This window comes from Lithobates pipiens, unplaced genomic scaffold (assembly GCF_037356315.1).
Source record: "Lithobates pipiens isolate NorthernLeopardFrog02 unplaced genomic scaffold, aLitPip1_a1.2 Scaffold_16, whole genome shotgun sequence".
Taxonomy (NCBI): domain Eukaryota; kingdom Metazoa; phylum Chordata; class Amphibia; order Anura; family Ranidae; genus Lithobates; species Lithobates pipiens.
Window position 1 is genome coordinate 545,952,578 of NW_027507748.1, and position 26,474 is coordinate 545,979,051.

The 26,474-nt window shown below is 40.3% G+C and overlaps 1 protein-coding gene across 4 annotated transcripts in view; it reads right to left on the reverse strand.

The window, feature by feature from the left end:
* ITGA7 (integrin subunit alpha 7) overlaps positions 1-26,474 on the reverse strand; it is a 206,745-nt gene that overhangs the window by 50,623 nt on the left and 129,648 nt on the right. For all 4 annotated transcript variants that reach the window (XM_077483363.1, XM_077483361.1, XM_077483360.1 and 1 more), the window contains 8 exons: positions 17,684-17,891; positions 16,022-16,215; positions 14,905-14,993; positions 11,710-11,837; positions 10,360-10,455; positions 9,845-9,906; positions 7,106-7,275; positions 301-450 (listed from right to left, as the gene is read on the reverse strand). In XM_077483363.1, the coding sequence (XP_077339489.1) occupies positions 301-450; positions 7,106-7,275; positions 9,845-9,906; positions 10,360-10,455; positions 11,710-11,837; positions 14,905-14,993; positions 16,022-16,215; positions 17,684-17,891 (1,097 nt within the window). The remainder of the gene's footprint in view (positions 1-300; positions 451-7,105; positions 7,276-9,844; positions 9,907-10,359; positions 10,456-11,709; positions 11,838-14,904; positions 14,994-16,021; positions 16,216-17,683; positions 17,892-26,474) is intronic.

Below are 26,474 nucleotides of genomic sequence, written 5' to 3' on the forward strand. Positions count from 1 at the left end.
TAAATCATGAAACTTTTTTTCCCCCCAAAAAAATGGGTTTGAAAAATTGTTGCGCAAATACTGTGCGAGATAAAAAGTTGCAATGACCGCCATTTTATTCCCTAGGGTGTCTGCTAAAAAAAATATATATATATAATGTTTGTGGGTTCTGAGTAATTTTCTAGAAAACAAATTATGATTTCTATGTGTAGGAGAGGAGTGCCAGAATAGGCCCGGTATTGATGTGGTTAAGTGAGGGTGATCAAACATCCTTACAGCTTATCCCTCATAATGTAACCATTTATATCTCAGTATACTCACCTCAGTATTGTAGACATTGGGCTCTTCTTCACTAAGGATAGGCATGAGAGGGGGCAGCGAGTCTTCTGTAGACTGACGCTTGTGTCTTGCTTCTAGGATATTGTAAGTCAGAGACACTGGGATCGATCGAAGCTTGTCTGTAATGTCATCCTGTTAGTGAGTAAGCAGATCAGTAAATAGGATGGGTATCAAGCATCAACACAAGTTACACATGACAGATATACAGTACATATGAACAGTGGCGGCTGGTGCTAAACATTTTTGAGGGGTCGACAAACAAACCCCCTCCTCCCCCCAGGTCCGCACTCACCCCTCCAGCGAACACTGCGTCAGTAAAAGTGACATCACTACTTTTAAAAACTGAGAAACAACTACTTACTGCAGCATTGATATAAAGATTCATATCATGTCAGACTAATAAAAAATAAACAACTTTTAATCATTTATAATGTTCTTACTTTTTGTTTGCATTCTTTACTTGTTAAAACCAAAAAATGTTTCCAAAGGTTTACAGAAAAGCAATCAAAATCCAAACAGGAGAAGACACCCTAAAAAAGGGCTTTCAACATAGCAGACACATAAGCATAAAAGAAAAAGGAACCTATTTAAACGATTATATGTTAAAGCATTGGCTGATCCGAGCATGTGTCAGGTATCCAACCAAAGGAGAGATCGGTCTCGTCACCTCCCGGCACAGCCAGCTGCGTGGGTGATTCCATCGAGATCTCCTATTGGTGCTCCCTTCCCTGGACTTCACCCATCCATACCAAGATAATTTCCTTACTTAATAAATCACTGACTTTTATGGAGAATAATTAAAATAGTTATGCAGTAATAAATAATGTGGATGTTCACAATACCCTCACAATATTTGCTACTTTATCACGTGTAAAAGTTTACAATCACACAAACCATTTACCAAATAATTGTGGAACTCAAAGCCTTCATTGAATAGGAACCAGCAAGAAACTTAAATTGAATCTAGTTTATCTATACCCCAGACTTTTCGGCTTCTGTCCGGTTTTACTGTAGTCTGAAGCTCCATTGAAAAGATTCCTTCATTAAGACCCCTTTCACACTGGGGCGTTTTTCAGGCGCTTTTTTTAACGCTAAAGCGCATGAAAAACTACTGAAAAATGCTCCAGTGGGAAAGGGGTCTTATTGTTTGGTAAAAAGGCTGACACCAGAACAGGTGAGAAGTTTAATATGCTTTTATTCAATTAGACACCTGTTCACATTGGTGAGCTTTTGCTGCTCTAAAACGCAGATTTCCAGCACAACAAAAGCAAATGAAAAATGGTTCCCTTTAAATGTTATCTGTTTGCATATCTGGGCTGTGTTTTTAAAAAGTTCCGTTTGCTGCCTCTTATCTTTGGTGCTTTTTTAAAAAAAATGCTCCATTAGGCCCCTTTCACACTGAGGCGGTTTTCAGGCGCTACAGCGCTAAAAATGGCACCTGTATGGCTGCTTTAAGTCCAGTGGGAAAGCCGGAGGGCTTTCACACTGGAGCGGTGCGCAAGCAGGATGGTAAAAAAAAGTCCTGCTAGCAGCATCTTTGGAGCGGTGAAGGAGCGGTGTATTCACCACTCCTTCACCGCTCCTACCCATTGAAATCAATGGGGCAGCGCGGCACTTTGCAGGTGGTTTTAACCCTTTCCAGGCGCTTGCGGGGGTTAAAACTGCCCCGCTAGTGGCCAAATACCGCAGCTAAAATGACAGTAAAGCGGCTTTACCACGGACGCCCACACCGCCACATCGTGAAAGGGGCCTTATAGTCACAGGAAACACACCAAAAATGCACCAAAAACATACTGCACATTTTTGGGAAACGTGTACCTTTTTTTCCAGGTAACAAGATGAAAACTGATTTAAAACACATGCCTTGCATTTAATGGTAACACAATACATTAAAATGTGCTAAAAAGTTCATGACATGTATCCCTGCGTATACTCGGTGAAGATGGATGGAGAAGGCAGTTGGTAGAGACCCCACTCTCTCTCCATTCTTTACCCTAATTCTTTGCTTCCTTCTTCTTCTCCCCCCCTTTTCTTCTCTCTCCCCATGCCCCTCTGAAGCCTCATACACACAATCGGATTGTTAGCCAACAAAACCGTGGGCTTTTGTCTGAAGGGCGTTGTCGTGCATACAAACGGCAAGGAATTGTCGACCAACAAATATGAATGTAGTGACGTACTACATTGTTTTTCAGCTCTTTCGCACCACCCTTTGGGCTCCTCCTGCTAATTTTGTGTTAGTAGAAGTTTGGCGAGTGTTGATTTCACGCTTTTCACTTGGGGCTTTTCAGTTCGTTTCTGAAGGCCGATTGTTAACCAGCCATTTTGCAGAATCGGAGGAGATAACTTGTTATTTATTATTGGCCTTGGAGTTATTGCTTTGACATTATTTTTTTGGTTGAATAATGATTTGATTTGGTATATTTTCTATATATTTGGATAAAATGCGCTTTTTGGTTAAGTTATACTGGCATAGCATGTCTAATTTTATTTGTTTTCTTTTTTTTAATGCACAATAAAAAAATTGTGGAGAATAATACTTGGCTATGTGTTTTACTTTAAATGACAGTCTGGGAGTAGGCAGTTACATTTAAAAAAATACAATGTAAATTTAACAAGGGACACCAACATAGTTGTATCTTTGATCTTATAAACTACGGGATAATGGTGTTGTGGTAACCTGCCAAAAAAAAAAAAAAGCATAATAATATTATTCTTGATATCACAAAAAAAAAAAATTTGTTTGCAATAACTCCCTTAGTATCACCAGCAAAGCAGCTTCATTATTATCCCATTAAAGAAAAAGAGAATGTGCGCTGCATTTGGAGATTTCATCATTTTCCACGTCATGAATGTTAATTCTCCATTACGAATGCTAGTTTACAAGACTGACCGCTTCTGGCTTATCCTTGCTTGTGCGCAAGCGCGTTTGTACTTTGGACTTTTGTCTGACAGATTTGTGTACACACGCTCGGAAAATCCGTCAACAGACATTTGTCCACAGAAAATTTTAAAACCTGCCATCCAACATTTGTCCATGGAAAATCCGATAACAATTGTCCGATGGAGCCTACACGGGGTAGGATTTTCTGCCAACAGCCTGTCATCACACAATTCCCATCGGAAAATCCGATCGTGTGTACATGGCTTGACGGCTCAGCTCCGGTGAGTGTGAGTAACAGAATTGAGAGGTACCTGAGATCTCATTTTAGTCAGGTTCTTTACATTTTATACAGTGATATTCAGGGCCGTCTTTAATATTGATTGGGCCCTGGGCAAAAATTTTCTTAGGGCCCCCCCTCCCCCCATGCAATTTCACTCTCCACCTTCTCTGAGACATAAAATAAATAGCAGCTAGACTTAAAACCAGTTTACCTTATCAGATCAGGCAGCGATTGCGATTGGTTGCTAGAGGTTACAGCATATCATTACCGCTAACTAACTGGTGTCTAGAGGTTACAGCACTCCTTAACCACTTCCCACCCGGCCAATGCACATATACGGCCGGGTGGGAGCCGCCTACTCCTGATATGACGTTCAGGAACGTCATTCAGGAGTAGCGGGATCGCGCGCGCGCGCGCCCGCGCAGCGGCGCGATCCCGATGCGCCCGTGTCACCCGGACACGGCGCATCTCAGATCGGCAGGAGGGCTCTGTGATTGGCCCTCCTGATCACATGACGGCCGTGTCCAATCACGGCCGTCATGTGATGTAAACAAACAGCCGGTTGCTAGGCAATCGGCTCTCCTCTCCTCACTCGGAAGTCATCGCTGAGGAGAGGAGAGCAGATCGCTGCAGCCGGCTGCTGATCAGTGAGTATGAGCTGTTTTTTACAGCTTTTTACTCACTGATCACCAGTCTAGTGTACACAGTAAACACACCACACAGTAAACACATCACACAGTATAAACACAATGTCCCCACACATGTCCCCAAAACATACATGTCCCCAAAACATACATGTCCCCAAATAATAAAAACACATGTCCCTAATAATAAAAACATGTCCCCCACATATGTCCCACTAAAATCACATGTCCCAATGATTATCTGCACACATATGTACGTGATCACCTGCACACATATGTACATGATCATTTGCGTACATATGTCCGTGATCACACAAACCAATTATTATACACTTAACGGATTTTTTTTTACCAAAAACATGTAGCAGAATACATTTTGGCTTAAATTTATGACAAAATTTGATTTTATTGGATTTTTATTGAAGTAGAAAAAAGAAAATAGTTTTTTTTTTCCAAATTTCCGCTTTTTTGCGCTTATATCGCAAAAAATAAAAAACGGAGTCGTGAATAAATACCACCAAAATAAAGCTCTATTTGTGCGAACAAAATGATAAAAATTTCATTTGGGTACAGTGTAGCATGACCGCGCAATTGTCACTGAAAGCGCTAGAGCGATGAAAGCTGAAAATTGGGCTGGGAAGGAAGGGGGCGAAAGTGCCCTGTATTGAAGTGGTTAAGGCTCACTGATTAGTTGCTAGAGCGTACAGCACATGATTTCTGCTTTTTGATTGGCTGCTAGAGATTACTGTACAGTAATACTGCTCACTGGTTGCTATAGGTTACAGCACATCATCTCCTCACTGCAGTGGAGCATGATATACATATGAATACTGCCTTTATTTACATATCAATTCCATTGGCCTCAGCTATTTACATATGCATGTCACTGCTATGTACATATGAATGTCGCTTATTTACATGTAAACACAGGGTCTGCGGGTGAGTCATCTGTACACAACAATAGGGCAGAGCTGGGCAGCATTAGTAGCAGCACTTCACACTGAGATATCAGGACACAGCACAGGACTAAAACTTCAAGGGACAAGGGAATGCAAACTGGGATAGTTGGCAAGTATGAGGCAGCTGCTTTGGGCCCCACAACAATGACAGGGCCCAGGGCAGCTGCCCCTTTTGCCCTGCCTTAAAGACGGCCCTGGTGATATTAACTATCTCAGGTAATCCTCTCAACAATACGGGTCAAAGTTTTGTTAGTTTTGTATAAGTTTGTTTATTCTTACTATGGGATATTATTGATAGAAGACCCTATTCTTACCTTAGGATGGATATTGTTAATCACTTTATTTGGTTTACCATTTTCCATTTACGTGATTGTGCAATGTATGTGGCATTTTTCTGTCTCGTTCCTTTCTGCTGATTTTCCCTCACTTCCTGCCTGGTAAAACCTTGTCCACAGAATAGAAAGAGCCCTAGAAAGCAGTAAAACTTGACAGGGGTTCTAAGCTTTCCCCAATCTATCCAAAACGAAAATAAAATGCTTTGGGTAAAGCTAAAATAGAATTGGACCAGTTTTTATCGGGCCAGAACTCTCAAGCACTGCAAAAGTTCGAACCTGAACCCCATTAAAATCTATGGGACCCAAATTTGAAAAATCAAAAGTCCCCATTTTGAAGGCTCACATACAAGTTATTGGCAATAAAAAGGATTTGGGGGCCCGGGTACTGCCCTGGGGGACATGTATCAATGCAAATGTTTTTTTTTTTAAAAGGATAATTTTTACAGGGTCTGTGATTTTAATGATGCTTAAAGGGAAGCAATAAAAATTGATAATTCCTTTAACCACTTAAACACTTAAGCCCCGGACCAATTTGCAGCCAAAGGACCAGGCCCCTTTTTGCCATTCGGCACTGCGTCGCTTTAACTGAAAATTGCGCGGTCGTGCGATGTGGCTCCCAAACAAAATTGGCGTTCTTTTTTCCCACAAATAGAGCTTTCTTTTGGTGGTATTTGATTACCTCTGCGGTTTTTATTTTTTGCACTATAAACAAAAATAGAGTCACAATTTTTAAAAAAATGCAATATTTTTTACTTTTTGCTATAATAAATGTCCCCAAAAAATATATAAAAAAAATCATTTTTTCCCTCAGTTTAGGCCGACCCACGGCCTTTAAAGAGCCACGGACAGGTACGTGATTGTGCCCAGGAGTGCCATTCTGCTGACGTAAATGTGCAGGAGGCGGTCCTTAAGCGGTTAAGGACCAAAAGGATTTACCCCCTTAATGACCAGGCCATTTTTTGCGATACGGCACTGCGTCGCTTTAACTGACAATTGCACAGTCGTGCAACTTTGTACCCAAACAAAATGTCCTTTTTTCCCACAAATAAATATTTCTTTTAGCGGTATTTGATCACCTCTGTGGTTTTTATTTTTTGCCCTATAAACAAAAAAAAGACCGACAATTTTGAAACTGTAAATGTAGGGGGAGTGGACTGGCTGGGAGTACAGAGAGATGGGTGTTCCTAATCACTAGGAACAGACAATCTCACTGTACTCTACTGTCAGAACGGAGATCTATAGTGCCCCTTAGTCTGCTTGTAAAGTGGCGCATTTATAAAGTGTATAGAACCTGCTGCAGCAAAACTGACATTTATAAAGAAAAGAAAATTGGGTGTTCGCCCAACTCTAGCTATAAGGGATCCAATAAAAATTAAAGGACATTTGGCTACTGGGATTAATGGCAGTTGACTAAATGGTACAAAAATTAAACCCTGTTAAATCCACACCATTTTTATATAACCCAAAATCTACAATATACACAGGCACTATAGTTAATTTATTAAATGAGTAGAGGCTCGTTCTAAGGGATTGTGCAATTTTCTAAGTAAATAGAAACTTTGCAAAGTGAATAAATATGAATGGAAATAGATGAACCTGTGTTAACTATGAATATCCAATCATGCATGAAAAACCTATTTAAAAAAAATGCACATCACTGAATGAAGAAAATGTATAGAATAGGTCACCTGAAGTTGGAATATGGCAGTAGTACAGCGGCTGGAGGCCTGTCGGTGGAGTTCTACTGTGGTACTAGTCTGGTGTTCTGGATCATTTGGTCTTCTGTTTATGAAAAAAACACGACTGGACTTCACTTGTTGCCTCCTAGTTGCCTCAGCCTCAAATACACATCTCAGAACTGAAAGAAATAAAAATTGATACAAAAAGATACATAAAGATATCTATTAAAATTCCTTTTTTCATTTTACCATCATATACGAAGATAATTGAAATATCCAAAAGCTGCCTACTTACAAAGTATCTTGAAAATATTATTTTATTTGGACAAAATTGTATGAAGGTGCTCAAAATGGTGAGCATCTGATCTAAAGGCTACAGTAGGAGCCATATATTAACTGGGGATTCTATCTTTAGGTGTCTACAATGCTATTTCTTATACTATATGTATGTGAAGATGGCATGTAGGCAGTGGCGGCTGGTGCTCACAATTTTTGGGGGGCCGCAAACTGAAAAATGTAACTTTTAGTAATTCAGGGCTGTAAATAGGCATTTATCAGGTGATTATATATCATTACTGCTAGGTAAAACTGTGGCCATCAATTGCAGCCTCACTGTGTCCATTATGAGGGGTTCCCACCATCCCTGTGCCGAATTCCCGAGTCTGTACACCCGCTGTGCCCATTATGAGGGGTTCCCACCATCTCTGTGCTGAGTTCCCGGGTCTGTACACCTATTGTGCCCATTATGAGGGGTTCCCACCACCCCTGTGCCAAGTTCCCGGGTCTGAGTGTACACCCGCTGTGCCCATTATGGGGATTCCCACCATCCCTGTACTGAGTTCCCGGGTCTGTAAGCTGATGTGCCTATTACGAGGGGTTCCCACCATCCCTGTGCTGAGTTCCCGGGTCTGTACACTCGCTGTGCCCATTATGAGGGGTTCCCACCATACCTATGCTGAGTTCTTCTTTTCAAGTGTGGTCTCAGATCTGGGCATTCCTCTTTAGGGGTCCAATCACTGACTGACACCCTTTCCTTCCCAGATTACATTTTATCTCTTCCAAACTGTTGAACAGATCAGTACATTCTCTGCTCTCATTTAAGGTTGCCATAGAATAGATGATTCCTTTTTAATTTTCATTCCTACGGCCACCTTAAATGAGTGCAGAGAATGTACTGATCTGTTCAACAGTTTGGAAGAGATAAAAAGTAATGTGGGACAGAAAGGGTGTCAGTCAGTGATTGGACCCCTAAAGAGGAATGCCCAGATCTGAGACCACACTTGAAAAGAAGAACTCAGCATAGGTATGGTGGGAACCCCTCAGATTTCTGTGTGATCCCTCTGTGTGCACTGCTGGATGCCAGTCTGTGTCACAGGGAGATGAATGAACAGCTGCCTCTGCATGGACCTATCGCTCCCTGTCTGCCCTAAGCCGTTCTTCTGCTGGTGATTTCCCCCTCACTTGCTGAAGGAGACAGGCAACCTGTGAGCCAATGATGCCGCAGGTCCGACTAAAGCCCCACCCTACGGACCCAATCAATTATAACCACTGGAAACCTAATGCAGAGGATGAGTTTTCAGGGCGCAGAGCTTATAGCCCCGAGCACACTCTAAAGTACGCCAATAGAGCTTCTTAGCCCCAATCACGTTTACACACAAGTCATGCCTCCAATAGCACCCATGTGCCTGGCTGGGACACTATAAAAAAAAGTTTTTCTTTTTTTTTTTAAATAAGTAGCTTGGGGGGGGGGGGGGGGTGGTGCAGACAAACGGACTATGTCTGCCTCAACTTACTTTAAAAAAATAAGAGATTGCTGTACTGACACAAGCGATGTTAATTTGGTGATCTCGCCTGCTGTGCTATTGTGTTCTGACAGGGGGATCACCCCCCACCACAACATACTGGTCAGTGCTTTCAGCCATTGGCTGAGAGCACTGATCGGATGCTGATTTTCCAACATACTCGTTCGACTGAAGCTGGTCGTAAGAATGGGCAGCTGTACACAAAGGCCGAATGTCAGATTTTCCACCGTACCAGCTGGTTTTGGCCAATATTCAGCTTGTGTGTACCCGGCATAAAAGACATTCATACATGAAAATACCAAGATACCCACACAGCTCAGACAATTCAGCATCTCCTGGCCTACTGCCCACTATCCCGTCTGTAATGTGGACAAGTGCCCAAACTCTCGCTTACTACCCCTGAAGCTTGCAGCTCTTTGCCGTGTTTGGAGATGGTGGTACAGGTGGTCGGTAGGCTCAATCCTTCAATCTACCAACCCAGAGAAGAAAATAATCCTGTTGACTCTACAAGTTAAGGTCAATAAGTTATGCATTCTACCCAAGTTTGCATTCTATAATGCAAACTATTTCAAATTAAACTTAATACTAGGAGTGCTGTACAGGAGTTTTGCTGAAATTTGTAGATGCTCAAGCACCAGTAAGCTCCACTCCTTGCAGCACTATTAATGTCACTTATGTACGAGGGTCAGTATGACATCACATGTGCTTAATAATTACCTAAAACTATGTAGGCCCTAACAGATCCATATGCTTGCCATGCAAGCTGATTAGCTTCACCTCCATTGTGTAACTTACTTGCTGCTTCTCAGTTACATATTTCTAAAAAAATATTTCTAATAAATGAAATCAATACAGAATATTGTAAAGTCAGCTATGAAGTCAACTTCTAAAAAGCTTTCAGTAAATAATAAATCTGTCTTACAAGGCAGAGGTAGAAGTTACTCACTGATCTTTGGATTGTAGGTTGCAGGGAAGGCGCTATAACTGAAACATACTCTAAATTCCACACTGAAACGAGAAAGAAGAGCCTCGACAATATTTAAATATAAATAAAGACATGATGCTCAATACTGAACTCAAAGCCAGACAGTGTTCTTGATCTTGTTTGTAAAAATCTTTCCCGTAAAAAGTAAATGACTGCAGCTGCACATAGATTTTGCTATATATATATATATATAAATACTCTACAATTGTAATAAAAAGGCATTAAAAAAACACATTGAATAGAACAATTTTTTATATATAGAACACGCACAAAGCTACTTGCATGAACTGATGCTATTTTTGTGCACTTGGCTTGATTTATGAAATCTGATGCAGGTGTGCTGTACAGATTAGCAAAACTATGACTTGTGAACACATGTAAATTGTATATTTTTTATGTGTATTGGTACAGATCCCCTGATATGATGTTGGTGTTGCTGGATGCCAAAACTTTCAGCAATAAAAATCCATTCTTACCAGATCCCAGGGCCATTCTTGCAGCTTTGCTGCTCCAGATCAATGTTTTGGGGCGTTACAGTGACATCTTTATTAACACGAATAACAGTGCGAGATCTGAGATACAGAACATGTTAAAGTTATAGTTGGTAACCTGATTTAATAATTGTGCAAATAAATTATTTATTAATTTAAAGGGAAACACAATCTAGTGTTAAATTATATTATTAGGACCCGTTAAAATCAGTTACTGATTAACCACTTAAGCCCCAGACCAATTTTCCGCCAAAGGACCAGGCCCCTTTTTGCGATTCGGCACTGCGTCACTTTAACTGACAATTGCACGGTCGTGCGACGTGGCTCCCAAACAAAATTGGCGTCCTTTTTTTCCCACAAATAGAGATTTCTTTTGGTGTTATTTGATCACCTCTGCAGTTTTTATTTTTTGCGCTATAAACAAAAATAGAGCGACAATTTTGAAAAAAATTCTATATTTTTTACTTTTTGCTATAATAAATATACCCAAAAAATATATAAAAATTATTTTTTTTTTACTCAGTTTAGGCCAATACGTATTCTTCTACATATTTTTTGGTAAAAGAAGATTGCAATAAGGGTTTATTGATTGGTTTGTGCAAAAGTTATAGCGTTTACAAAATAGTTTTATAGTTTTATAGCATTTTTTTTTTCTTACTAGTAATGGCAGCGATCAGCAATTTTTATTGCGACTGTGACATTATGGTGGACACATCAGACATTTTTGACACATTTTTGGGACCATTGACATTTATACAGCAATCAGTGCTATTTAAATGCACTGATTCCTGTGTAAATGGCAGTGACGGGCAGTAACCACTGGGGGCAAGGAGGGGTTATGTGTGACGTGGTGTGTTTTTTTTTGTAGGGGGCGTGGCTTGGCATGTGATGTCATTTCTCTATAACAGGGAACAGACGATCGGTGACAGCCACAGTAGGAAGCACGGGGAGAGTTTTTTTTTACACAGATCTCTCCTTGTTCTTCAGCTCTGTGATCCGATCCAGGGACACCAGTGGCGATCGGGTCCGTGGGTCCCTTGGCCACGGTTACGAAGCTCGCGACCCACGGCTAGGCACTTAAAGAGCAACGTACCTGTACGTGCTTTTGCCCAGCCGTGCCATTCTGCCAACATAAATGTACAGGAGGCGGTCCTTAAGCGGTTAAGCTGCAGTATTCTTCAATGAAGCAGTGGACACACAGGTAATACATTTCTGGAATTAATCTTCCTCTGAGTGTTAGAGGCATTGGGGCATTGTTAAAAGAAATGTTTTTCCACAGTGAGGGTTGTTGTATTTCTGAAATCGTATTGGAGATTAAGTCATGAAGGAGGTTACCTGTAGAGGACTACTGTGTCAGATAAAGATCCCACTAGCAGGTCGGGATACGAGTTTCCATCGATATCAAGGCCACCAGAAAATGAATAACCAAAGGTGTTTATGCCAACACTCACTCCATCCAAGATCTGGAAAACAAAAGAAAAGTAGCTCGGAATTTTAGTCTAAATGGGGCTACTTTAGTTTAAAAAATGCATATAAACGTGAATTGGCTTGGGGGGTGTTTTAGATGTGCTGGAATTTGTATTTTTCTACTGTCGTTTTATGCCCTGCATGGTGAACAATTTTGTTACATGTTTTCTTTTTTTTTTCTATGCTTAAACAATAAAAAGCAATTTGCATACACACAAGCTTTATACATCAGAATCTTGCAATTTGTACCCATTCTTCTCAGCAAAACAATTACCATTGGCCTTTTGGTTTGGCCTTTGCTAACTAGTCATTTAGTGGGGCCAAATACTTTTCATTTATTCATAATGGATTTTCTGTTCGTTTAGATATATGCTCAACTAACCTCGGAGACTCCCAAAAATAGGTGTACAGTTAGCTCTATATATATTTGAACATAGGCACAGTTTTCATACTTTTGGCTCTGTATGCCACCATAAAATTAAAATGAAACAATCCAAATTAATTTGAAGTGCAGACTTTCAGCTTTAATTCAAGGGGTTGAACATAAAGTACACATTTTAGGAACTGTAACCATTTTATATACAGTCCCCCCATTTTCAGGGGCTCAAATGTAATTGGACAAGTGAATGTAATCATAAATAAAATGTTCATTTTGAATATTTTGATGAGAATCCTTTACTGACAATGACTGCCTAAAGTCTGGAACCCATGGACATTACCAAAGACTGGGTTTCCTCCTTTCTGATGCTTTGCCAGGCTCTAACTGCAGCTGTCTTCAGTTGTTCTTTGTTTATGGGTCTTTTTGCCTTTAGTTTTGCCTTCAGCAAGTAAAATGCATGCTCACTTGGGTTGAGATCAGGTGATTGACTCGGCCATTGCAGAATATTGCACTTCTTTTCCTTCAAAAGCTCCTGAGTTGCATTTGCAGTGTGTTTTGGATTATTGTCCATCTGTACTGAGAAGCGCCGTTCAATCAACTTTGCTGCATTTGGCTGGATGTGGGCTGACAGTATATCTCTAAACATTGCAGAATTCATCCCGCTGCTTCTGTCACATCATCAATAAACACCAATGGCCCAGTGCCACTGGACGCCATGCATGCCAATGCCATCACACTGCCTCCCCCATGTTTCACAGATGATTTTGTGTGCTTTGGATCATGAGCTGTTCCAAGCCTTCATCACAGTTTTTTTATTCCCTTCATTCTGCTAAAGATTAATCTTAGCTTCATACGTCCAAAGATTGCTTTTCCAGAACTGGTCTGGCTTTTTTAGATTTTTTTGGCAAAGTCTAACCTGGCTTTTCTATTCTTCAGGCTTATGAATGGTTTGCACCCTGTGGTGAACCCTCTGTATTTGCTCTAATGAAGTCTTCTCCTGATTGTAGACACTGACAATTATATGCCCACTTCCTGTAGAGTGTCCTTCACTTGTCTGGATGTCAGGGCTGGGCTCAGCCCTTCCTTCTCTGAGCTGGCCGCTCAGCTGTCGGCTAATTGCCAGCTCTTATCTCTCTACAGTTACTTAGCTGTTGATGATATCCTGCTTGTCAGTCCTGCCTACTTAAGCCGTCCAGTCCATAGGCTCTCTGTCTTCACCTTGGTCAACATCACAGAAACTATCTCCTGCGAACCTGTTCAAGACTTGCTTTGCTGACATCCCTTCTGGCTCCAGATCCTGCTTGCTGTTCCACTACATTGATCCCTGAGTTCTGGCTTGGCTAACTATCCATTCCGGTTACTGAACTTTGGCTATGTTTTCACTATGTTTGTTCTTTTTACTTTTATTATTAAACAAGTGTGATTTAACTGTACTTCTATCTCAGCCTGATTTCATGGTTTCTGACACTGGATGTTGTAATGGGATTTTCTTTACCATAGACAGGATCCTACGATCATCCACCACTGTTGTCTTCCTTGGACGTTCAGGCCATTTATGTTGCATAGCTCACCAGTGTGTTCTTTTTTCCTCTGAATGTACCAAACTGTTGATTTGGCCACTCCTAATGTTGCTACTATCTCTCTGATGGATTTGTTTAATTTTTGAATCCTTATGGCCTGTTTCACTTGCATGGACAGCTCCTTTGAATGCATGATGTAGGTTCACAGCAATAGATTTCAAATGCAATTACTACACTTAGAATAAACTTCTTTTACCAGCTTAATTGATGAAGAAATAACAAAGGATTGGCCCATGAAACAGCTTTTGATTTAATTGTCCAATTACTTTTGGCCCCTTGAAAAAGTGGGATCCCTATTCTTAAGAGCTGTATTTTATAAACTCTTCATCCGATTTTGGATGTACACAAATTAAATTAAAATCAAATTAAACCTGAGAGTGTGCAGTTTCAGCTCATATCCATTATATAGGTATAGCTTGAAAATGTTTTGGTAAATACCTGAAAAAATACCAAAATTGTGCCTGTGTCCAACTGCATATAGGTGGACCCCAATCAACTCTTTATGAGAATTATGAAGGTTCCAGAGCTTATTTAGGTATTTCACAGCAAAGAGGGTGAATACTTAAATAATCAGGAACTTTTACCTTTTTATCTGTAAATAAACTAAAACAACTACAGTATAGAGATGCATTTCCACTCCAACATTAAGGATGGTTTCATATGTATGTAACTATGTTTGACAGTTTAAGTGTAAGGCTTGATTTGATTCCTTTACATGATCAATTTACAGTGTGTTTCATAGGTTGAACTTGATGGACTTTTTCAACCTCACCTACTATGTAATTATGTATATACTGACATCCCAGTTCAAACCTTTTCAATTTTAGACTGTGAAAGTACAGAGTATGGAAATGTTCTATGGAAGTGAATACATTAACAAAGAATTGTATAAACACATGTACAAAGAACTAAGCACAGCATACACTGAAAATTGATCTGGAGATGTTCAGTTTTCTGTGCTATCTCTGGACTCATATGGTTAGCATACATTGTAATACTGCAACAAAAGGGAATGTTATTTTGGGAATTTTACCTTTGATATTCATATGTTGTACATCTATTTAAAAAAAAAAAATAATACCCTTCAATTATCTTTTGTATTACCTGTGCTGGTTTGGTCACCAATCCTGTTCGGCTTCCATGATATATGAACAGTTTTCCACTGCCATCAAATGGTGCCCCAACAGCAATATCTGTAGACAGAAGTAAACAAGTTTTAGGTTACTAACAGTTTCAGGTTGGGGAGAGGCTTAGGATAGTCTGACTGAAATGTCATTTAAAGGGGCTTAAGCTAGCCATAAATCTACTGATCAACTTCTGTACAACTACCCTGTCAGGTATTTCTCAATCGATCAGTTTTGCTGGCTATAGCATTGTATTCTGACAGTGGGAAAGTCTCCCTGCTTTTTGGTTGTATGTAGCAGGATTGATTGTAGCATTTTATATATATAAATAGAATTGAGCGTTAAAGCCAAAGTTTAGTCTTTTTTTTTTATTTTTAATCAGCATAAGGGACAGAACTTACATTCAAAGCAAAGTGCCCCTTATGCTGCTGGCTGGTCTGGTTGTTAAAATCCAAAGTCCTCCTCCAGCCCGATACCCTGCAGTCACACTCTTTCAGTGCTTCAGGGGGTTAATAGGAGTGCTGGACCCGTGACAGGCACTCATCAAGAATGCTGACTATGCCCACCCTTTTTGCCTCATCTGCTCCATTCATAGAAGCTGTACTATAGCTTCAATCAATAAAAAAGGGTGGGCATAGTCAGCACTCATGATGACAGGTCCAACTGCTCATATTAACCCCCGCAGAACCTGACGATTGAATATTATGGCTACGGCTACCGGGGTATGCGGGATGTAGGGGGCGGGCCAGAGGACTTCGGATGTAAATTAACAGACCAGCCAACAGCACAAGGGACACTTGACTTTGAATATAAATACCATGCCTTTGATTAAACTTAGGCTTTAAAATGTGCCCATGCTCCATAACATAAATAATCCATATTGTAAGAAAACTGAAACATCCAACAAGAAGAGTTAAAATGGCTGAAGCTGGCAGGAGGACCTGTGAATTAGAGCACAGATATTCTGCACATGATCTCTGAACACAAGACTAGTATTAGAGGATTAACATACATTACTGTAAAATAGCATTTTCAAAGTTACCAGTTATACATATAAATATCATGCATGGTGTGTGATCACAAGACATTATGTTTACCTTTGAATCCATCCTGGTTGATATCTCCCAAACTGCCCACTGTTAACCCAAACATGGAACCATCTGTTCCGTTCAGTCGTATAGGAGGAGAGCTGTCCAGTTTCCCTTCTTTGTTTATGTAGACATAGACGGCACCACCAATTTCCTCCTTTCGGGAGAAGAAATTGGGAGCACCTACCACTAGGTCAGTCCAGCTAAATAAAACAGATGATTGCAAAAAAGGATGAATATTTCATAAAAGATAAGATGTAAGAAAGTTAAAAAAAAAGACAGTGAAAGATACAACACAACATTAGAAATAGTAAATGTAACTACACAAATGTGACTTTGATAAAATAGTTATAGAAAGCATATTCATTATAAAATCTATAAATGTTTTAACAGTATGGCCAGTACTGAAGCAATTTATAGTGGGAAATGTTTTCCTACACTTGGTTAACAGTACCTAGATAAAGCTGCCAAGAGTAATTTTTAGCCTCTTTTAACCTAGGATAGCTAACAGAGTCAAAGTTTGCAAATTTTAAAACTGTTATACATTTCCACCTATTTACCTAGTGAACTTGCTATACATCTTTGCAACAGATGTCTGTTTATATACATGAGCTTATATAATAGGTCTACTGGTTCCTTTGTCTACATGAACATCATTTACATACTGTACATTAAAGTGGTATTAAACCCAAACACAAATATGATATTTCAGCTTACCAATTCTGTGGTGGCTGCATTTGTTTTATTTTCTAAAGCTTTTTTTTCTATTTTTTTCAAATGTTGATCCAGCCAGTAAGTCTGTTATTTTTCAACCTTCTTAACCTTCATCAACAGATGAAGCTGTCCAACAAAATTGTCAGATAGAATTTTGAGACAAGCCATTTAATATAGGTAGGGGTGCTTAGAATAGTCATCTTGAATTAATTTATGTAAAACCTTTATCCAGAAGGGGAAACAAAAGTTGCTTTAATTGATCAAAAGTGTTAGCTGGAGTTCAGCTTTAATTCCTTAGTCAGGTCCATCTAAATCTGCTATTGTATCTAAGCCCTTGTTCAGAGATTCTGATGGAATGTGTCCGATCAGACCATTTTGTCGGATATTCCGACTGTGTGTGGTCGACATCGGACTGTTTCCGTCGGAGTATCCGACGGACCAAGTTTTCCAACTTGTTGGTAAAATTTTCAGCCAAAATGCTCCGATCGGACATACTCCGATCATGTGTAGAGAATTCCGATCGGACAAAGTGACACGCATGCTCAGATCACATGCCTACACCAAAGCTATTGGCTACTAGCGTGAACGTAGTCCCGTCGTAACGAAATAACGTCATCACGTCAGATTTTCCAACAACTTTGTCCGACCGTGTGTATACAACAGTTTCGGACAAAATCCGTCGGACTATTTGGTTGTCAGAATCTCCGACCGTGTGTACAAGGGCTTACACTATCCTCTCCCCAGGTTGATGATCTTGCTGTCCAAGAGTGTCTCCATTGCTCCTCCTGGAAACACCCTAAGACAAGAAGTGTGTTACTGGCTCACCAGGTAAGAATAGAAGGAAAAAAACTAAAAAATAAAGCAAATGCAGCCACTACAAACTCTTAAGGATCATCTAAGCCTTTCTAAATCACAGTGTAATAAAATGTTTTGAAGAGTTGGAATAGTCTTACTTACCCATCACCATTGAGGTCCTCAAGTGCTATAGAGTAACCAAAGGATGAGGCCAGATTCTCTCCCCAAAGTGTTAGCTCTGGGACAAGTTGGCTTCCACTCTCTCTGCGCAGGATAACCACAGCCCCTGTGTGATTTGCCCGGGGGGCACCGCTTACAAAGCTCAGCTTGTTCTTCCCCGTCACCCCCCACCCTGAGTCCACTGAGAAACCTGGAGGAATCAGGGCAAGAGTCAGCAACATTTGATAATCAACACTTATAAACTAGAGGGAACATGTCACACGGGAAATGTTAGAGATAGGAGAAAGCACTGAAGGTTACAGATTACTGGGAGACCCATTTAAAGTAAGAAGTCATGGTACAGATGGAAAAGATTAAAGGCTGCAGTAAAAGGCATTGAGGTTTCGTCACTGGCACATCTATTGGCTCTATGATTAAGAAATCTTACTTCTGTATTTGCAAAATGCTGTAAATGTCAAAGTACACAAAAGTTTTTCAGCCCTTTCCAATAATATATATATTACAGTGTCAGTAGACCCCAAAAAAGTTATTTCAGTTATACACTGTCTGGTGAGTGAGTCATCCAGTGGCTTTTTATACCTCTTTGAGCTCCACTACAAGATCTTTTCACCATCCAATGGAGACAGTGTAATTAATGCCTTTAATGTGCAGAACTGAGTGGAGATCTCACCACTGGAGTCCCTCAGGGACACAAAAACCTGGTGGCTGATTTACGACATTTATAAAACACTGCATTTTCGGTTCTAAAGGGAGTGAGGTTCAACATAGTATGGTGCGCACCATCAATTTTTGAGCCCCTTATAAAGTATTAGTGATATAACACCTAGGGTGAAGACTGATGATACACAAGCTGGAAGTGATGAACGTTAAAGGCATTCATATTGAGTGGTTTATGTATGCATGTCATGAATGTGCCATACCTGAAAGTGTGTGTTAATATTTTAATAAATGGTACAATTTTACACTGTGTTGCTCTGTTCCTTTTTTCTGTATGATGGTTGGGTGCATCCTGGAAAGTCTGTACTAAGAAAAGAGACAAAAGATTCACCCTTAAAGGGAACAAGCCTACTTGACCTATCTAATGTACATTCGTTTGGGTCATTTTAAGAAGGTGAGTGTTAATGCCGCGTACACACGATCGAATTGTCCGGCGTACTTAGTCCGCCGAAACGCATTTCACCGGACAATTCGATCGTGTGTGGGCTTCAGCGGACTTTCTCAGCGTAAAGTCCGGCGGACTTAGAAAGTATTTTTGCAGTCCAATCTTTCCGCCGGACTTGGGTTTCAGCGGACAATACGTTCGTCAGTATGCTAGTCCGGCGGACTAAGAATGATGCATGCTCAGAAGCAAATTACGAAAAGGAAGCTATTGGCTACTGGCTATTGAACTTCCTTTTTCTAGTCCCGTCGTACGTGCTGTACGTCATCACGCTAGCAAACGCCGGACTTTCTGTGTGTCCGTGTGTGGCCAAGTCCGTTCGGTAGAAAGTCCGCCGGATTGTTTGCCGGACTAAGTACGCCGGGCAATTCGATCCTGTGTATGCAGCATTAGTCTAGTGGAGCGTGACAACACTACAGGCATACCCCACTGTTAAGTACACAATGGGGTTTATTTACTAAAGCTGAAAAGTGCAAAAATCAGGCTTACGTATGCATAGAATCCAATGAGCTTCTGACCCCAGCTTGTTCAATTAAGCTTTTGTAATAAAACCTGGAAGCTCATTGGTTTCTATGCAGAAGTGAGCCTGATTTTGCACTTTTCAGCTTTAGTAAATAAACCCCATTGTGTACTTAAAAGTGGGGTATGCCTGTATAGGGGTTCTCAAAATAGGTAAGATTCTAGGCATGGACATATTGAAATGAGAATATTTTTTTTAAGTAACACCAATGAGTTTAGATCTTATTTAACATCATGCTGGACTTATTTGTTTAGTCATTATATCAAGGGATTGCACTTTATTTGTATATATTATTAGTTGTGAGTAATTTACACTGTGGTTTTATATATATATATATATATATATATATATATATATATATATATATATATCTGCGTGTGTTATATATATTATATATGCATTCGTATATGTATAAATATTTCTTACTTTAGCAAGCATGTAAGGATTGATATATTTGTTGACTATTTCAACATCGAATTGGTAGACTAATGCAAGTTAAAATTTATCTAAACCCAAAGTAAACCTAAAGTTGTCTTGCTCATATTTTGCTTTGTAGTTGTAACAATTTTTTGTATTGGCGTCAGTAAATGTTTCCTAAACACCTGTTCAGGGCCGCTGATAGAAATCATGGGGCCCCGTACAGCCTACCTGATGGGGCCCCCTTCAGCTCCACCCCTGGTCCCTCCTTCAGCCCCACCTCAGACTCCACCCCTGGCCCCTCCCCAGACCCCGCCTTGAAATGGTCTCTGCAGCACATTACGTCATTGGCAGCATGGGTGGCACTGTCTCTGCAGGCAGCACATGCGCATGTGCTACCTGCAGACAGTGGCACCCATGCCGCCAAAGCCATATTGTGCTGCAGACAGTGCCACCCATGCTGTAATGTGCTGCAGACAGTGCCACCCATGACACTAATGCCATAACGCATGTGCTGCCTGACGAAAGTGTCACCCATGCCGCCAATGCCATATTGTGCTGCAGACAGTGCCACCCATGCTGCCAATAATGCCATTGGTGGCATGGGGGGCACTGACTCTGCAGGCAGCACATGTGTTATGGCATTAGCATCAAGGGTGGCACTGCCTGCAGCACATTGTGGCATTGGCGGCATGGGTGGCACTGTCTGCAAGCAGCACATGCTTTATGGCCCATAATGCATGTACTACCTGCAGACAGTTCCACCCATGCCGCCAATGCCATAATGTATAGATGCTGCTGCAGTAGTAATGGATCTTGAATCCTCCCCCCCCCCCCCCCAGCAAGCACATACCTGTGTTAGCCGAGCCCCAGGAGTCACTTCCTCCCTGATCCTGCTGCTGCCTGGACTGAACTGCAAGTGCCCACAAACTATTCTGGTCAGATGCCTCTTTTTTTCTTCTCCCCCGCCGGCGCCGCCACTCGCCTCACTGCTTCTTCTCTCAGGCCAAGTGAAGAACAGAGCAGAGGAGGAGGAATCACTCCGTGGGCCAGGGAAGGCACTATAGAGGACGCGGGCACGGAAGAGAGATTCTGACATTCTTCCGCACCCGATATAGGAGAAATAGTCCCTTCCCCTGCCGCCACCTACATAGACACGTTGAGCTATTGGAATAAAAAAATAAAAAGATTTGGTGGGGTAGGGGCGGTTTGTTGTTGGTTGGAACAACGTTTGGTCATGGTGGCTGGAGGATTTTTTTTTCTTTTTTTTTTTTTACATTAGTTCTCTGTTCAGGTTGCCCGGGCCCCCCTGCTGGTCGGGCCCGGTACAACAGGGTCAGCTGTACTGGCCTATCAGCGGCCCTGCACCTGTTGATTGTGTGTGTTTCTATGCTCTCTCTCTCAAGCCTTTTTTAATCAAGTAACCATGAGCTCCCAATTCTGCAGGATGGTGGTCTCCCTGTGCTATCATCCAATCCACTGCAGTCAATGCTCCCTGCTGAATGATTGACAGCTGTTCTGACCATTTAGCAGATTACAAGGGGACATCTTGTAAAAGTAACTGCCCCTTTATTGGACAGCTTTGTCTGTAACAGATAGTGGAAAAATGACAGATCTATTTTCAGGATCAATATCTATGTGACTGGGATCACTCAGAAAAACAAGCACTGATAATGACAGTCTGCATCATATATGTCATTTGTTACTTTACTTTACCTATAGGTACACTTTAAATTTTGATTGCCTGCTATTAGTTATTGCAGGTTACTACACTTTGCAATACCAACCCATTGCCTTATTTCATTCCAAGCTTGCTTTGGAAATATATCAACGCAATCTGAATGTTTGTATATAACGCCTTTTGCTTTTTAGGCCACAAGCATATGGGCATTGAAAATGCTGCTTTTACAGGCCTACAGCATATTTCTTTTATGCCTCTAAAGGCAATTCTATGTTAGCCTATGTGACCATGAACATAAGGTGTTTAGATAAGTATTTTAAGAGTGACATTTAGAAGCATTAAAAATGCCCCAAACGTTCAGCGAGGATGAGAATAATTTACATGTAAATGTGCCTGTATGAACATAAATTTATCCCAATGGCCAGTATAAATTAATATTCTGGCCAGTGAAATAAATGTCATATGCAGATTTACACACATTTACACATACTCACATAAACGCATACATGACATTAAAGCCAGTTTTTCTGGCAAGCTCTGGCAAAAAAATTCATCAGATCTGGAGCACAAATGAATGTGCCTATGTGCATGAGGCCTTATTTCCTGATAAAAGAGACTACGTTTATCCAAACATAATGTAAAGTTAGTTCTGCATAAAGCAACAAATATATAATGTCAGTACTTTATTTTATTTTTTTTTTATATATGCCTTACTCATAATAAAAATTAATTGCTGGTCATCAAAAAATCATTTTAATGCAACTGTTGAGAGCATTGTGTGGAATCTGACATGTCAGCATGCAGTTGGGAACCCTAAAGTGGATTTTTTTTTCTTTTTAACTTTAAACAGAATGGGAAAAGTTCAGGACCTACATCAGGTATTTGGTAGCCACATGCCCAGGCAGTAAGTAAGGGAACATTTCCAGAGCAGAGACACAGATTGCCATTAAAAAAGATTTACCCTCGTATTCAACTTCAAGCTCCAATACTCTGAAAAGCAACAATACTTACTGCAGTAGGAGGACAAAATTGGAATTTAAGCCAACAGGTTTTTGTGCTAAAAAACATGGGGTAAGTACATTTCTGATGGGCTGAGAAACAATTGTGTGCAGTGATTACAGCTCATACGGAATTATTAAAAATTCTTTCTGTAAATGTGCAGTTTGTATCCTAATGAAATAAATCCAGAGGGGGAAGTTCTGAATTAGAAGGCCAGAAACCTAAATTCTAGCTATTGGTTACCATATTTATGTTAATTTCAAATAGCAACAATTATATAAATATTTCAATGGCCATACAGAAAATGGGATATTTTAGAATGTGTTTAGATGAGGCTTTTCAGTTGAAAACTTGAATATAATAAACCTAATCTCAAAGCAAAACATAGGTGTGAGATTTTCTGCATGGATGCTGCTGGTCCCTATCCTCTGGGCAATACAGTAGATCAGCAGTGGAGACACTAATGAGCTTCATTTTAATTGACATTACTGCCCCAGAACTGGTATGCAGCCAAGAAGTTAGAGAATCAATATGATGCTTCTTACTTGTTTTTAGTCAACTGTGTAGGAAAATATAATCTTTCAGATAATAATGTAAAATATTTTAAAGGGCAGAAATATGGATGCTGGCATAGCTGTGTATAAAGGTGAAAACTCCAGGAAGATATGGGAGTCATCTTCATCTTTGCTTCCCTACTTAACAAGTTACTGAACCTGATCTGAAAACATTTTCTGGGTGAGTGACTTACTAAGAATTCAAGTAATAGAGGAGGCAGACCTGGAGCATACACTTTTAAAAATAAGTAGCAGCTACCCAACTTCAATCAACACAGGTTTCCTATATCCACATATCTGAACTTTTTTTTATTATTTATATTAAAAGACTGAAGTTTAGATTTAGTGGCCTTTTACTTTTGTAATTTCATTCATTAAAAAACGTTTGGAATTGTGTGAGGCATGAATCAGCTCCCCGTCACTAAGTGGCACAATGACTAGAATGCAGGTGAAGCAGCAATCACAATGATGGATAGAGATAAGTGAATTAAATGTTAGACTGGCCCCTGATATTGGTCCACAATCAACAGGCTCCACTCGTCCTGGTTCCATTCACCCACCACATGATGGGTTATGTGTAATCAGTACAGGTTGAGCCTAACAAAACAGTTAAAATGAGATGACAGAGATGAGAATATTAATGACTTCATCCACCTTTCTTAGCACTGTGATATCTTGTGTATCATAAAGGTATAATATTTACCACCACTATACCCACACAGGTAGTGGCCAGATTAACTGCTACAAATTAAACTATTAAGATATCATGAATAAACCATATCCTAATAAACAGTTAACAAAGGTCTAATATACATTTTTTTTAATTTGGGTCATTTATCAATAAGTATAAGCATCCTAAAGCCTGCTACACACTACAGTTTTTTTTTTTACGTGCAGCCCCGCGGGTTGCACAAAAAAATAACTTGACAGTTCCGGTCGGGAGCCACTGTACTAACCATGCAAGGTTAGTCCAGCGATCTCCCCTGCTGACCTGTTGTGTTCTAACAGGGGGACGCCCCCCCATCTGCAATTGGCTGAGAGTGCTGGTCGGGAGTTGGTCGGATGCTGGTTTTCCAGCATGCACATGCGACAGAAGCTGGCTGCAAAGCCAACTTCTTTCAGACAGACCGACATACGCACACACAGAATGACGGCCAGTATTTTTTGTCCCGGCAAATGTCTCGACATTCTTCCAGTGTGTACAGGGTTTAACACAAATAAGAACAGATTTTTCTACATAACACAGTTTATTCCATTGTACTGCTCTGATGAAGAGATAACAGAATAAACAGGCTGCATGTAATATGATCCTAAAGAACATCACTGCTACCCTCTGTATGGCTTATTTATCTATAGGGAGAGGTTGATTTACTAAAGGCAAATAGACTGTTCACCTTGCAAGAGAAGTTGTACTTTGCAAAGAAATATTCCCCAGAGCTGAGTGAATGGGTCAAGCTCTAATGGCTTCATCTAATGACTGTCATCTAATGACTCTCATTCAATCATGTGCAAACAAAAATGCTGTTTTTTATTTTCCTTACACATAATTGGGTATTCTTTGCAAAGTGAAATTTCACTATATTCACTAAGCTCTGGGGAATATTTCCAAGCAAAATGCAACTTTCCTTGCAAAGTGCCCTTAATAAATCAACCCTAAACTGTCTTTCTGCAATCTCCTTCCTCTACCCTCTGATCGTTTTACAGTGTATTGCTGTATGTGGTAAGGCCACCGGCCATGATTGACAGCTAAAGACAGCATGTAAAATGTGTGGTAAAATCTTAGTAATTAAAACACCTCTTATAACCTCTTGTTTTAATATTCTACCTATAAAACCCCATTGGGTAAGATATGATTAATTGCTATATTCAAAATCACCATGCTGGGAACCACTATGGAATTCTTTACTTGGTTGATTGGCCTTACCCTACAATATGGCATGTTCTATACCACAACAATGAACTCTTAGGCTGCATTCACACTACAGCATTAGGAATTGTGGGCATATTTGCCACGGATCTGCCTGCAATTTGAGAGCGCTGAGGTGTGAATGAGAAAACACGGGACTCGCATTTGAGAAGCCATTCATTTGAATGACACCTCAAATCAAGGTGCGGTCTTCCGCGATTGTCGAGCGATACAACGTGCTACAATCACGGCAACCCGCCATGCAGCATGCGTGTCGCCCAAAAATAGTTTAGGAGCTACTACTAGGTGACATGCGTCCCGCGATGCGGGTTGCCACACGTTTTATCGCGAGACAATCGCGGTAGGCCCGCACTGCAAATGAATGGCACCTCGAATGCGAGTCCTGTGTTTTGTCATTCACACCTCGGCGCTGTCAAATTGCGGGCAGATCCGTGGCAAATCTGCCCATGATTCAAAACACTGTAGTGTTAATGCAGCCTAGTTGTTGACCGCCTTGGCATTGTTTTCTATAATTATTATAGGACTTTTTATGGGACTTTGATTAACTCCCTTTTCCAGCTCACCAATCTTATATATACTGACGATGATGGCAGTGTCTTACTGTGTGTGATATTACTATTTCATATTGTTTTCCATTTTTAATTGAAAACTCAATAAAAATTATTGAAACAGAATTCTTTACTTGGAATATGGCTGTTACTATTTAGCCATAGCTCAAACATAATGGCCAGCAGTTTCCAACCAACACAGAATAAATATAGTATATGCACATCAAATTATGAAGGGCTTTTGAAAACAGTGATCAAGCACTGGGATCACATAACTGTGAACAAAATATGAGAACGGGAGAGTAAGCAACTTGCTCAGACCTTTGCTTCTTTGTATCTAACACAGTAGAAGTAATAAGAACTTATTCCCATGCATCCTGTTATTTATGGTGAATAAGTGATCCAACAGAAGGATTTCCTGTTACTAGTGTCCATTGTTTAGCTATGACCTAATAAACTCCTTTGACTTAGCATGATATTAACAATTAAAGGTAGCCACCGATAAGGGATATCCATCATTCATTCTAAATGTAAAATAAAGAAGTGATCATCAGACCAAAAGAAAAAAAATTATACCTTGCATAAACCATGCAGAAGGTACTAGGCAACAACAGTCAAAACTCATGAAAATAACCTTTGATTTATTATAGCCCAAAAGTTATTTGCAATGTTCTGTTTTTTCTCTTTTTTCATAGTATACCTATATCTGGACGTACATGGTGCCACACACTTGAATCGTGAATTGGAGTGTTGTGTATTGGAGGTTATCCTCATTTGCATTATCTGGAGAACAACCAACAGAACCTGTGGAAATCTGCTAAATCCTTTCCAGGGTGCACCCTTACCTCTTATTAATTTTGGAATGTTAAACAATCAGGTAAAAAAATGGGCTCAGTCAAGAGAGCGACCCTCTGTATTCACCATTACTGCTCAGCATGGGAGTCTGAAGAGAGCGGTGATCACTCTAG